General features: G+C 42.0%; 1 protein-coding gene across 1 annotated transcript; it reads right to left on the bottom strand.

The window, feature by feature from the left end:
- Nucleotides 1–3,022: 3,022 nt before the first annotated feature.
- On the bottom strand, nucleotides 3,023–3,493 carry LOC135702207 (uncharacterized). Its single transcript, XM_065223231.1, has one exon. It carries the CDS (start codon nucleotides 3,491–3,493, stop codon nucleotides 3,023–3,025), a length of 471 nt encoding a protein of 156 aa, XP_065079303.1.
- Between the last annotated feature and the right edge of the window lie 11,029 nt (nucleotides 3,494–14,522).

The raw sequence follows: 14,522 nt of genomic DNA, 5'->3' as shown, positions 1-14,522 counted from the left end.
CGAGCGTCTTATTCTTCTAATGTTTTTGAAGATTGCCCTTCGGAAAGCTGTTCGTGGTATTTGATGGAGTTGACCAATGATGCCAGGAATGTAAAATATTTTTTCTATTTTAATTTGAATTTTATTTGGAGTTTCTACCGCAGTTTAGCAGCTTGTACATCATTTTTGCTCAACACAATAAAAACAACCATATACAAACAGCAATATCCATCGTTTAAAACACGCAGTGCACTAAATTTTTCAACTTACCTTTCGCAAATATAAACAACTAACAATGCCACTGCCCAAGAAACACACATGTTCTATAACAGTTTATAAAATTTTTGTATGACTAGTTTAGGTTGTATAACAGTTTACTCAACATAATTCAATGAATTTGTGTTACTTGAGGGACGGCAACATTGATTCCAGCATCACTGCCAGCCAGATTGATGTGATCTCTCTGTCCTTTTTATTCCACAATTGCAACTGTCAAAGCGACCAATCAGAAACTGGCTCGGATTTGACAGCAAATTGGCTCGAAATCGCTACCCGATTGTCAAGTCCCGTCCCAGATAGTGAGTGTTGCCCACCCCGGGAGCTATTTGATAGCTGTCAATGTGATGTCGGGGTACTCTGGTCCTGTCAAATCGAATAATGGTGGAGTAAATTTACAGTTGGTCTTATTTTTAATCAACTCTTTTTTTAACGTTTCTGAGTTTTTCTTTTTTTTATTAAAAATAATTTTCATATTTATTCTAATAGTCTTCCAATCGACTCAGCTTTTTTTTTCCTTGATTGGTTTTCCGTCGATCTTGTTTTCCATGCTGAGCACCAATGCTATCGACGCCAGGAAGGCAGCTCCCACACCTGGACCCATCGACCCATCAACTCATGAACCGGGGACCGACGGTTTTACTTCTCTTCCGAAGGAAGGCGTGATCAGAGATGTTATACCTCAGAACATCCTAACGGTGCCGACTGGGATTGAACCCAGGCCTGCTGGGGTGAGAGGTAATCACGTTTACCACTACACCACCGGCGCCGTTAATCTACTAAGCTTGACGGGATCGAAAACTATCTGTCTGTGTATGTGTGAATTCAGCGCAACAACCACCAAATGAAAGGCACCATGATTCTATAGAATGTTAATCAATAGATTTTCATTCGATTAACTGGTTCCGGAAATATGAACGGAAGGAGAGCTGAAAATCACGAAATTCGGGAGCTAAGTGGTGTTTGTCGGCAACCACATAACCGAATTAAACGATACACCCAGCAAATAAAAAATATTATTATAACATTGAATGCTGTTGAACAAATTTAGAAGCCTTCAACTATTTCCGGAGTATGTATGGGACAAGTTCCGAAAAACATGGCTTTTGGGAATTATGTCGTATTTCTCGGTAACCACTAATGCCAATTGCACGCAACAACCACCAAATGAAAAGTATCATCGTATAGGCTCGCGCATAGAACAGGTTCAGATTCGGTCAACTGGTGCTGGATATGTGACAGGAACGTGTACCGGGGAATGAGAGCCATAATACTTGAACGATAAGGAATAAAACCTATCATGTTACAAAACAAATTACTTCAAAATATCATAAACAGATCTGTTCAATCAGGGACTTAATCGTTTCAAAAGTCGTCGGATAACGCGCACAGAAAGCACTTAAACACGCGGTACTTATTCGGGGTGAATTATGTGGACTGTATTTAATTTTAAGCAAACGACTGTTCCGGTGAAAGGTTTATTGCGGACTAAATTATATAAAATTCTAGGGACCTATTTAAGTGCGTGCGATGTTTTTATCATCGGTTTCCTACCTACACTCGGCCCTACCGTTGATCGTGAAGCGATCGATATGGTACGGGATAGATTGATAAGGAACATTGGGCAGAATAGGTCAACTATATCTCCTACTGTTCACCTACTCGGGTCACTCATGATCGAGTGAGTGATCTTGCAGTGGTATGGTTTTTTTCTAGGTAGAAACCCGTGAAAGTGGTGACCGGTGCGAACATACCGGCCGCCTTGAAATGCCTAGAATAGAAATACCTTGAAATGCCTAGAATTATACATCGATAGCTATACAAAACAAAAATCTCCTATCTCCTAACATGCAAATCAAAACAAACGTATGTACATAAATAACAATAGATATCACTGTACTGCAGCTGCTGGAATGTATGCCTCGTTCGTCTGTCTCGTCATCGCTCACACGGCCTGTGTGGTCGATGGATGGTTGGGGATCGTCCATGGATTCCTCCTCAATTCAACATCGCTAGTTGACCCTTCGACCTCGGATGAGGCTATCTTCGACCGGAATTCTCTAAATAAGATGAAAGGCGATTTTTTAACATTAAATTACAAAGATCAAACGACTTCCCTGGTCCGCGGAGGCCGTCCGCCTCCGCTAGCGCGGTTGCGCTTCCGATGAACCCGTGGAGTAACCATCAGATGATGAAGAATTGCCTTCAGACCGGATATTTCAGGGCTGTCCAAGTGGAATTTGGTTGTTGTTGACACCTTGGTATGACTTCGAGGGTGATCCTTGGTTGACAGTTGATGATGACTGGTAGATGAAGGGCAGAGGAACACGGACATCAGAAATTCGGACGTGCGGCTCCAGCCGCGGCGGTGGAACTGGACTATGGACGACAAAACATTCTCTAAGCTTTTTGACCGTTCATTGAAAAACAAAGACTTAACTGGTACGCGGAGACCCGCGGGCCTCCGCAGCGCTCGAGAGCGCTTGAAAGCGCTCGATGAAGAAGGAACTAATCCTCCTCTTGAGCTGATGTTGCAGTGTCATTGTCCCGTATTGACAGGATACAAATTTTGGATATCGCCCGTAGGAACTCTCCGTCCTTCGTGCGAACCTTAACGACGTGGATGTTGCCGTCCTTTCCCGGGTGGATCTCCACTACTCGTCCCATGCACCACTTTAGGGGTGGTGTGTTATCCTCACATAGCAGCACCATGGTTCCAATGGAGACGTTGTTCCGTTGCCTGGTTCATTTTGTTCGAGCTTGCAGATCAGAAAGGTACTGAGTCGACCAACGCTTCCAGATGTGTTGAAGGAAGTTCTGCACTCGCTGCCATGTCGAAAGCCTGGTCTTCAAGTGACGGTTCTGGAATTTCTGTGAGTGGTCTTCCCACCAGAAAGTGACCAGGAGTCAGGATTTCCATGTCGTTTGGGTCATTCGAGAGTGGCGTAATCGGCCTCGAATTGAGGCAGGCCTCGATTTGCGCCACCAGAGTTGCCATTTCATCAGATGAAATAACCGTGTTTCCAAGGGTACGCTTCAGATGTCCTTTCATCGACTTCACGGCAGCCTCCCAAAGCCCACCAAAATTTGGAGATTTTGGCGGGATGAATTTAAAGTTGATGTTGTCCATTGCCGTCACTTCAGCTACTGTCTTCGCAAATTCCTGGTTATTGAACAGTTTCCGTAGTTCACCCAATTCACGCCGTGCCCCGATGAAATTCGTTGCGTTGTCGCACATGAGGATTTCTGGACGTCCACGGCGTGCGACGAATCTTCTCAACGCAGCGATGAAGGCCTAACTGGTTAGGTCTCCCACGTCCTCCAAGTGAACAGCCTTCACTGCAAGGCACAAAAACACGGCGACAAAGCACCTTATCGGTGCTCCTTTTCTGTACGGTTACTGGATGTAAAACGGACCACAGTAATCCACTCCAACTCGTAAGAAAGGGGAAGCTGGAGTTACTCGTTCCGATGGTAAGTCTGCCATGAGTTGCTCGTGGAGCTTCGGTCGAGCACGAAAGCATTTTACACAGCAATGAATGACCATGCGTGCTAGGTTGCGAGCAGCAATTGGCCAGTATCTTTCCCGCATGCTGGCGGTCAGTAGCTGTTGTCCAGCATAGAGATGCTTGCGGTGATAGTCAGTGGCGATGAGAACAGACAAAGGGTGTTGATTGTCAAGAACAATTGGATGTTTCCGGCCAGCCGAAATGTTGGTATTCGCGAGCCGGCCACCGACCAGGATTAGGCCGTTTACAAAGCGTGGAGTGAGCTGGTTGATCCTCGATGTAGACTTGACTTCACCCTTCTTCTGCAGCTCGGCGAGATCTTCGGGGAAACTTTCCTGTTGGGCAAGAGCTAGCAGCTGACGCAGTGCTTCTTCTCGCTCTTCATATCTGATGAAGCCTACTCTACGATCTAAACGGTTCTTGCAGTTGTGGACGAATCTTCGGATGAGAGCTACCAATCGGAGAAGATCGTTCAAAGACGATCGTAGACCGAAGACTGAACTGGTCTCGATCACAGCGGCTGACACAGTAGTTCTTTCTTCAAGAAGAGAGGGATCCAGGTGTTTAGTAGTGATTGTAGCAGTTGTTGGCCAGGATGTCTTATCCTGCCGAAGCCAGGATGGTCCGTGCCACCACATTTGATAGTCATTCAGTAAATCAGGCGTCATTCCCCGTGATAGAACATCAGCGGGATTCTCTAACCCAGCGATGTGGTTCCAGATTCCTCCACGAGAAATGTGTTGGATCTCTGACACTCTGTTAGCTACGAACATATTCCAGCGAGAGGGTGGAGAAGCGATCCAGCATTTGACGATCATCGAGTCAGTCCAAAAGTATGGTTGAGCAGTTATCTTGATACTTTGGACGACCTTCTCGAACAGATGAACGCCGGTGAGTGCGGATGACAACTCCAATCTCGGTATGGAGGTTTGTTTCCGCTTCTTTTCCAGATCTGAAGCTCTTCGGGAAGAGTATCATTCCAGGAACACTTTGTTCTCCAAAGATCCTGACGAAATACCTTCGCTTGGACTAATGTAGGTCCTACCAGGCCTAAGGGATCGAAAAGCTTTGCAAAATCGGACAATATGATCCTCTTGTTGAGCTCAGTAGCAGGATTCCACTGAGGTACAGTGAATCTGAACACGTCCGATCGAGGTTCCCACTTCAGTCCGAGGGTCTTAACGATGGAATTCGAAGGTTAGAGGTCCAAAGATGAGCGTTCATCCCGCAGATATGTCAGTTTGGGGTATGCCCCAGATGCCCCGGAGAATTAACCAGACCAGACTTGAATTAAAACCCATCATGTGATGCATCAAATTACTTTAAAATTTAATAACAATATCAATGGTGGTAATATTGTGTGCCTTGGATCAAATCGCCCACTTTTAGTCGGGTTCCGGTCAACCTATAAAATAACCATAAAAAGTGCTTAACAACCAGTTCAGATTATTTTCCGAACTATGTGTGATATGGTTAAACCATTTGGGTTACGGTTTGTAATTGGTACAATATTAGGGTGGTGCTATCGGGGTCATTTTTAAGGAGAATATCAGAATCTACAGAAATAAGAAGGATCAGATCACACTACTGGTGGATTAATTGAGGTTTTTTAATTGCGACGTGTACTGAACTATATATCAATATTTTTTTTTACTCTCCGCGGAACAGTATGAGTTTGGTTAGTTTTTTAGTTTTTAGTTTTAGTTTTAGTTTTTAGTTTTCCAATAAATTCCAAGATATAAGGAAAACAATGCAACATAAGTAATACGTCTCACTCAAAATTTATTCTTTCGGCTTTCGGCGTACACTTGAAGGGAAGCAAAAACATGTTATCTTTTGTGAAAAAAGTTGTGCCACCAACGATGGCTGACCCCATTGTTTACGTACGGTGGAAATATCTACAATTTGTAAGTGGGTACGTGAAACTAAGGTTTTCTGTCTAGATACTCGGGGGTTGGTGTTACCGCAAGTCTAACGATCTACCACAGCCCAAGTAGCACACTTTCATCACAATAAGTTACAGCATCTTGTTTATGACTGAAATTAGTCGTATATAAGTTTCTAAAATTGATTTGTAACAAGCGTGCTACTAGGGAGGGCTACAAAATGGTGAGTGACAATCTGGAAGGAGCGATATACATAGCTCCGGTCCTCACAAGTTCCTACCTCACGCCTCCACGAGTCATATGATCACAAAAGACTGCCAGCTGAAACATGGACACCGCTGGTTGGCGTAGCCTGGGCAATGTTGTCAATCCGACAATAGCAGAGTGAGGAGGTGCGACACGAACACTGGCGCGGTAACCATAGCACGGTGATAGAGGAAATGCTTCGCCAACCCAAGCGTCTGTTCACCATGGAGGTGCGGCTCAAACAGCGTCTGACTGGCATCCAGCGGCTGAATAAGAAATTCTCCTTATTCCTACACCTAAGATGGCAGCCCCATCACGGCGGATAGGAGACCTTAGGCCAACCACCTACTGTCTCTGAAACCTATACAATTGTCACAGAAATCAACAAAGAAAGACATCGAACTGATTTAACGGCAACGACTTTTAGCGCAAAACAACGGACACGTTGACGTTATCCCAGCAGGGTAAACTGGCACAACTCGCAAACGAGGCGCGTGGTATGAAGCTAGAAATCCTGGGACTGAGTGAAGTTCGTTGGCCAAACTTTGGAGAACACAAACTGCCGTCGGGACAGGTACTACACCCAACCGGGGGATGTAAGATTCACTTACAATTATGTGGGATTCATCATCAGAGCATGTTAGTGGAGACCGCATGAACCGAGGATGCGATATACCTAGCTGCGATCCAATGTAAGAAAATTGGAGACCGAAAATGTGGAGTGTATTAGTAAGTGAAATTAATTATGTCGAAAAAAAAAAGTGAAAAAAGGTTGCCGACTGGACTCGAGAACCACGAACGTTGTCGTTATCAGACCTGTGATTTCTCCACTGCACTCTCCGTGCTTCTGAATATGGATAGCCTAAAAGCAAACATGAAGCGCTCATTTTCTCGCATACTCGACTTCGTATGCTTTTTTCTGCTGGAGAGATTCGAGGCAAGTGTGTGCGTCGTTGTACAATGTTCTACAATGTGCGTCGTTCTACAAGCTTACTGGTATAGTGGAAAGCGTAGATAGAACACGAAATAAAAAAAAGACAAAAAACCATTACATCGCCTGCATGGTCACTTTCTAACATTCGTTGCGATGTTCATGAACAGAGGATGATAGGAAACGGAACTAACATTCATTGTAATGGATTTTTGGTTTACGTGTACTATACTCTGGTATTCGGGGTGAAAACGCTCCCCGTCATCGTGGAGTTGGTCTCTTACTTAGCGTCCAGGCAAATGCTGCGCTCATCAAGTGGGAGCCTGTTAAGGAGAGGATAATCGTTGCCAGATTTAGAACACGGGTTCGTAACCTTACCATAATCCAATGTTATGCGCCAACCGATGCTGCCGAGCTACAGGACAAGGAGAATTTTTACAGTCAACTGAATGCCGTCGTGGATAAGGTTCCAAAGGGTGACATCAAGATCTACACTGGCGACTTCAATGCGAAGATCGGCTCCGACAACACGGACTATGAGCGTATCATGGGACGCCATGGTCTCGGCGAAATGAGCAAGAACGTGTAACGGGATATAGGAGGGTGGCAAAAGGAAGGAACAAAACAGCCTCCGCTTAAGCGCCAGACAAGTCGAAACCTGCCGCGAAGGAGCGTGCTAAATCTCAAAATCCCGTACCCGGCTGAGACCTCAGGGCGAGTCCTTGTCTTTGACCTCCAACCCAAAACCGAACTTCTGAACACCGCGGTGCTAAGCAACAACTTATAGAACAAAAACGGAACAACTTCAGGGTAGATTGGTGTCCTTTGTAGGTTTGCCAATCCAGAGCCTATACTACTGCGACCCGAACCGAATGTACCCTGTAAAACTACCTCTTTGAAGACCACGCTTTCAGCTTTCTAGAAAAGAATCTACAATCTTGTCATGCTACTTCCATTTTATTCTGTCGAGACATTAACGAAACCCAACTTCCTTTCCTAGCTCTTCTATCTATTCATTGCTATAGCTTAACGACTAGGGTTAGTAAGTTTTAACAATTTTCATTTGCTCAGAATTACTTGCCAATTCTCTTCGCGCGCGCGCATTCCTACGTGGTCACACGACGCAGGACAAGTGCACTTGCTGGGTAGTTCATCTACTCGCCACTCACTCGCTCTCCGGCGGTAGCGTACATACGTGACGGTTCGTGTCCTCGACGACCGTGCGACGTAACGGTAAGGATGGTGGTGAGCTTGTGGCCGAGAACACCGGGGACGATGGTGGTGAGCTTACGATGTCAGTGGAAAAAGCTTCCAAACGTTTGCTGTCACGTCAGCTAATACCGTTCCACGTGTCAGTCACGAATTTCACCACGCCGTGTGCCTTATCGGCCCAAAACAACTGACATACAGTGAAGGTTTCCACGGGGTGTCACTGTGCACGGTTCCGCTAGACTGGTCCTGGGGGGGTACACCTTCGTTTGAAGGGAAATCTTCAAACGGTTTTACAAAAAGCATTAAAACCTAACCTCGAATCATATCTATTATCTTTACCTGTCACTACAGAACCGTAGGTTTAACGTGCTGGTGGTCCCGTGCGTTTAGGATTTCGTGCAAGTGGTTCCACCTAGCAAGAGCTGATTTATAACCCTATTTATTTTTTTTTTTATAATTTATACGGTTTTACACTTCACTTACGTTCATTCGGGCAGCAACGCTGCGTCCTATGGGACACTCAGTCTCCTTGTCAGCGGCTTCTATGACCACTTTTTTTTCCGTAAATATCTTCTCTAGCTTTCACTAATATTCGTTAACAACTTTTTCACGACTTAACTTTTACTTTTACTTAAGTTTTACTCGAGTTATAATTCTCGCACAATGTACGTTTTCGTCTACTTTCCGATGAGCACTATCGAACTTGTCTCTATCGTGGTCAAACTTTAAGAGGCAGCCTTACAAAAGATTGGGATCTATTATCCCCCTTATGTGCGAACGTTTCCCGAAGTCGTTGTGTTAGTGAACGTGGCCTACATCCGTTCTGTCATAGTTCGAAAACCGCCAACTTAGACCCATCTGGTGTTTCATTGCGAATAGGGATCAGAGATAGAGAACGTTTTTTTGATAATAGCGAAGGCTAGTTTTGATAACTGTTCAAATTTAAAAAAGAAATAATTTTTAATTAATTATTTTTTTTTTTCTTTTTGAATAGGATTGGAAGGGTGTCAACAAATTAAGGGATCTTTATATTTTATTAGATTGAAGTCTGTAACCTCGTTACATTTCCCCTTTCCCACGGTTAAAAAAAATGAATGAAGGAAACCTGAATTTATTTTTTTTTTGTTTTAAAAAAAAGTAAACCAAATTTATTGCATTTGTTTGGACTATTAATTTTTTTAAATTAATTTTGAATTATTTGTTTCTAAATAACAAAATTTATTTTTGATGTTGTAACTATATGTAAATTGTGATAAAGTTTATTTTGGAGTAATTGTGAATTCGTTACTGGGTTTATTGCTTTGAGGCTTGTATGTGTTCGGAAACCTCTTAGATCTACAAAATGTACTTAATTAACTCAATGCTTCATTTACTTTCTAATTATAACCTCTATCGAGGACTCTCCAAAACTTTAGGAGTAAATACTGCGATTTACGCGCTCAAACACTTTTCTTAAAGTGGACCCGAGAAACTTCTCAAGAAAATTCATCATTCTTCAAACTGACCTACTTTTTAACTCCCGATTCTTAACGGAAAATATATCCTCATATTCTCCGAATCATCAATTCGAAAGAAAATGCAAAATCATAATTAAAATAATTGGACTTTACAGTTCCAAATGACACTAACTATTTTGGTGTTCCACACATACAAGCTCTACTGTAAATGTGGTGAATTAATCTGATTGGTTGATTGGATGATGAACGTGAATAACAAAGAAAATAGAAACTTAATTATTGTGGCGTAGACAGTGTAAAATAGATTGTAATCAGTACAGAATTCTTCTCCGAAGCAACCCGTCTTTGTGATGTAAGTATTTACTAAAATTCATAAACAGAGCTTAACGTATTTAAAATCTAAACTGCTATTTCAACTTAATAAATTCAATTTTGTTTTTACTGTAGTGATGCTTGATTTAACCCAATATTTACAGGAATTTGCTTGCTTTGACGTAGTCTTGTGAACATTCCATTTCCTGTACCATCTAGAGCTCTGAAGCAGAATCGTTTATCTAGTTCAGTCTCTTTCACATTGCCGTAAGTAAACAACTTTCCTTCCAAAACTAACCTCTCAACTCCATTTCAGGTTTAATCTGTCTCGGAGGAGGTCAACGACCGAGGAGCTGGAAGAGATGCTCGTAAGCGATGGAATCTGTGTTTGGAGACAACCTCTTCCGCTCTACTCTGGATACCAAACGTAAGTTTGTAATTTGGTGGACTAATTCCTTAGTTACTGTGCCTTAATGCAACAGACATAGCTTGAAAAACCAGGATGCGTTTTTTTTTTTTTTTTTTACTTTTTCTGTAAATCGCTCGCATGGAAGATACCTAACCTCTTTCCCTGCAAGTCTTCCAACTCATAACAGGAAGAACCTATAGTGCTAATAACTTTTGCAGGCGAAAAAGGATTAGCTAGTTTTGCTGAAAATTGTTTACTTTTGCTCGATTGGAAGAAGTTTCGTTTCATAACTGTTTCCCCTATTTCGTACGTCGGAGCATGTTTGTTTGACCTTAAATTGTACTGTTTGGAGTACCTATCATAGGCCTTTTTCAAGTTTTCTTTTACGGACTCGTAAATTTTTTTTAGATTTTCGTTTACTTCCGTAGGTTCATAACTTATGTCCTGATTAGTTTCTCGTAAATGTTTATATTCAATTCCTGAGCTAATGTAATTACGTGCATAGTTTATGAAATACGGAGTAAATGCTGTTGATTCGTGCACTGCCGTTCGGATGGCCATGGCTACCTTTTGGATATCCTTATCCCAATCTTTATGTTCATCTTGGAGGTACGTGCGAATCACTGCTGCAATTACCCGATTGACCCGCTCTGTCGGGTTGTTGGCAGGATGGTAACTGGCGTTTCGCCAATGAGTTACGTGATATCGATTTAATAGTTTCTCAAATTCTTTTGATTTGAATTGTGGCCCATTATCGGATATTAGTATTTCTGGTACACCGAATAATAAGAATACCATATCTTCCATGAACTTAGTTAGTGCTGTCGTTTTTGCATCCCGTAGCGGTTGAATTATTACGAACTTCGAAAAATGATCAGTAACTACTAGCAAGACCGAATTTCCTTTCCGTGACCGAGGAAATGGGCCAACAAAATCTACTGAGATAGTTTGCCAAGGTAGTGAAGCTAGTTTTTGCTTACCCATCAGTGGTTTATTATTCGTATTCGGGTACTTAGTCCGTTTACAAGTCTCACAGCCTTGACAATATTTACGGACGTCATTCTCCATCCCTGGCCAATAATATCGTTCTTGTAGTTTTTTATAAGTTTTATTGCGCCCAAAGTGGCAGTTATCGTGTGATTCTTGTAAAATTTTCAGCCTCTCCTGTTTTGGTGGAATATATTTCCACTGAAACCTAGTATCTGTCAGTCCCGAAGATACAAGCTTGTAAATTCGTTCTCTAGTTACTCGGAAGTCCTTGTACTTATTGCTGTTGTTTAAAATTTTTCTTTTTAGATCTTCGTAGTCCCCATCCTGGATTTGTATGGTGTTTACCGCCCTGGATAACGTGTCTGCAGTGATGTTCAGCGAGCCTTTTCGATATAGCAGTTCAAAATCGTACTGCTGCAACTTTAATGCCCAGCGAATTAATTTTGCCGATCCTCCTTCTGCGCTGATTTTCCGTAGCCAAATCAGGCTTTGCGCATCTGTGACTACGGTAAATTTAGACCCCTCGACATAGTGTCTAAATTTTTCGATGGCAAGGATTACCCCGAGGCACTCTTTTTCTGTTGGCGCGTATTTCCGCTGCGATGCTGAAAGCTTCTTGGAGAAAAAGGCTATTGGTCTCCGAACGTTGTCCTGAATCTGCACAAGCACTGCTCCAACTGCAACATCCGAAGCGTCCGATTCAATAATGAATGGATTAGAAAAATCCGGATTTGCTAAGACCTTTGGTGAGGTGAGTACAGATTTTAATTTCAAAAAGGATTCCTCTGCCTCCTTTGTCCAACTCATTTTCACTTTTCCCTTCTTTAACAAATCAGTGATTGGCGATGTCAAGTCACTGTAATGGTCAATGAATTGTTTATAAAAAACTAACCATGCCAATGAACCTCCTTATTTCTTTCTGTGTTCTTGGGGTTGGAAAATCTAAAATTGGCTGAATTTTTCCACTGTCAATCGCTAATCCGTGTTCTGATAGAGTATACCCAAGATAACATATCCTTTTTTGGCAGAACTTGGATTTGTCTATACTAATCGTTAAATTAGCCTTTTTAAGCCTTTCAGCTACAATTTTTAAGAGTCGAAAATGTTCTGATAGTGAATTTGAGATGATAATTATATCATCCAAATATACATACACATTTGGTTCTAGGTCAAATCCTAAAACTCTATTCATGAGTTTGGTCTGTGTGGTAGGGGCACCTTTCAAACCAAAAGGCATAACTTTAAATCTGAACAACTGTTTCCCTGCTCGAAAAGACGTATAATCTCTACTCGCTTCATCCAAAGGAATTTGCCAATACGCCTTAGATAGGTCTATTATAGAAAAATACTTTGACCTTTCTATTCGCCCAAGGATGCCTAACATATCGGGGAATGGGTACGCTTCGTTTTTTGTTATTTCGTTAATTTTACGGCAGTCCAAGCATATTCGCCATTCTCCTGAAGATTTTTTTACTGGAAGTAACGGATTACACCATTCCGAGCAAGACTCTTCAATTATGTCCAATTCCTGCATTCTCTTAACCTCCTTATCCACTTCCTTTTGAATATGCGGCGAACATCTGTATTGAGGTGGTTTCTTCGGTTTTGCTCCTTCCACGAGGTCTATCTTATGTGAGATAACGTTTGTTCGACCTAGTTTTCCTTCGTTTATGGTTTTGAACATCTCGACTATCTCTTTAAGATTTTTATTTTCTTCTGCTGACAACTCGTGTTCTGTATTAATGTTATCTATGTTCTCATTTTCAGGATCTTCTGCATAGGGTAATTCCAGGCTGCTATCTTCTGTGTCATCTTCACGCTCGTCAACTTCTGGTCCCCTAGGTTCAATGAACAGAACGACCGTTTCCTGTTCCGTGAAATAATCCTCTACCAGATGGATGTTTTCTTCAGTTTCGTCCTGGACAAGTTGACGCACGTTTCCATTCTCAGCGATTGCAGGAACTATTTGAAAAGTGTTCCAAAAGTCGACTCCAAGGATCAGTTCTTTAGATACTTGTGGTACTAACAACGTCGGAACAACGTTTGTTTGACCATTGTAAGTATACGGAATTTGTACTAATCCTTCGCAACCGTATGCCGTTCCGTCTGCTGTCTTTATTTGAAGATTAATTGGGTGTACTCGGAATCGATGCTTCTCAATCAACTTTCGGGAGTTTATTATACTTGCACTTGCACCTGAGTCTAATAGGGCGTGAACTGTTGTTCCCAATATATTTACTAAAATATGAGGACATTTTTGGGGTCTCATATTAATATGGAAGGATTGTGCAAACTTGGAATAAGTTTTGGGAGAATCATCAGCAAGAACAGAAAGATCTCTCCCTACGATCTTTCCGTGTGACCGTTTTCCAGTTGAGTTTGGGGAAAACGGTGATCATTAGGACAGTTGGATGTAATATAATTCATCTGGCCACAAAAATGACAGAATATCTTTTTTGGTCGATTACAGTCACGCCAAAAATGACCAAACTGGCGACAGTTCCAACACAAAATATTATTTTGATTATTTACTTCAGTCTTTGGAATAGCTCCTGTTGATTGAGAAGTTGATTCTTTTGATTTTTCAAAATTTTTCTTTCGATTGATTACCTGGGTTATAGCGTTAATCTCTTCCTCACTTTCCTCATCTTGAATATCTAACTGTTCTGTGTCCTCCAAGTTGTTCACTTGAAGAGGTCTATTTCTAGGGAATGTAGCATAACTGCGATACATTGCCTTATCTAACCCGTGGCAGATTGTTAACAGCTCTTCAATTCTGTCGACTCTGTAGATTGTCAGGAATGGCTTATAATTGTCTCTCATGTTTTCCAAAAGAATATCTAATTTTCTAGATTCGGACATAGGCTTTGTTAGCTGTTGAGCTAACTTTTCCACTGCTCCAACAAAAGCATTAAAGGTCTCTTGTGGTAGCTGTCTTCTGTCCAAGATTTGACGCTCTATAACTTTGTCTTTATTGGGAAGTTCAAAACGAAGGCGAAGCTGGTGTTTAAAGCATGTCCAGTTCGTAAATTTATGGCAGAAGGTATAATACCACTCCTCTGCATCTGAACCCTCTTTGAAAAAGAAGTTGGCTTGACTTAACAATTCTTGCTCTGATATTTTATTATTTTTAGCCAATATTTCAACCCTATTAAGGAACTGTGTTACCGTTGGCCCTCTGGAGTCTCCACTAAAATGAATCCTCCATTTACTAATCGGCACTTGCCATTTGTTCCGCCCATCTATCGGTTGACGATTCCATGGTGTCGGAGGGAGCATACCACCAACAGACGAAACATGCGATGCTACTGAGTT

The sequence above is a fragment of the Ochlerotatus camptorhynchus genome, unplaced genomic scaffold (assembly GCF_037179485.1).
Source record: "Ochlerotatus camptorhynchus isolate MF236.1 unplaced genomic scaffold, CSIRO-AGI_Acam_v1.1 ptg000187l, whole genome shotgun sequence".
Taxonomy (NCBI): domain Eukaryota; kingdom Metazoa; phylum Arthropoda; class Insecta; order Diptera; family Culicidae; genus Ochlerotatus; species Ochlerotatus camptorhynchus.
Note: the sequence above shows the minus strand (reverse complement) of the source record. Positions and strands in the feature narration are given on the sequence as shown.

Bases quoted from the DNA above. Each gene is read 5' to 3' on its own strand.
- LOC135702207 (XM_065223231.1), bottom strand. From the start codon at position 3,493: ATGTGCGACAACGCAACGAATTTCATCGGGGCACGGCGTGAATTGGGT.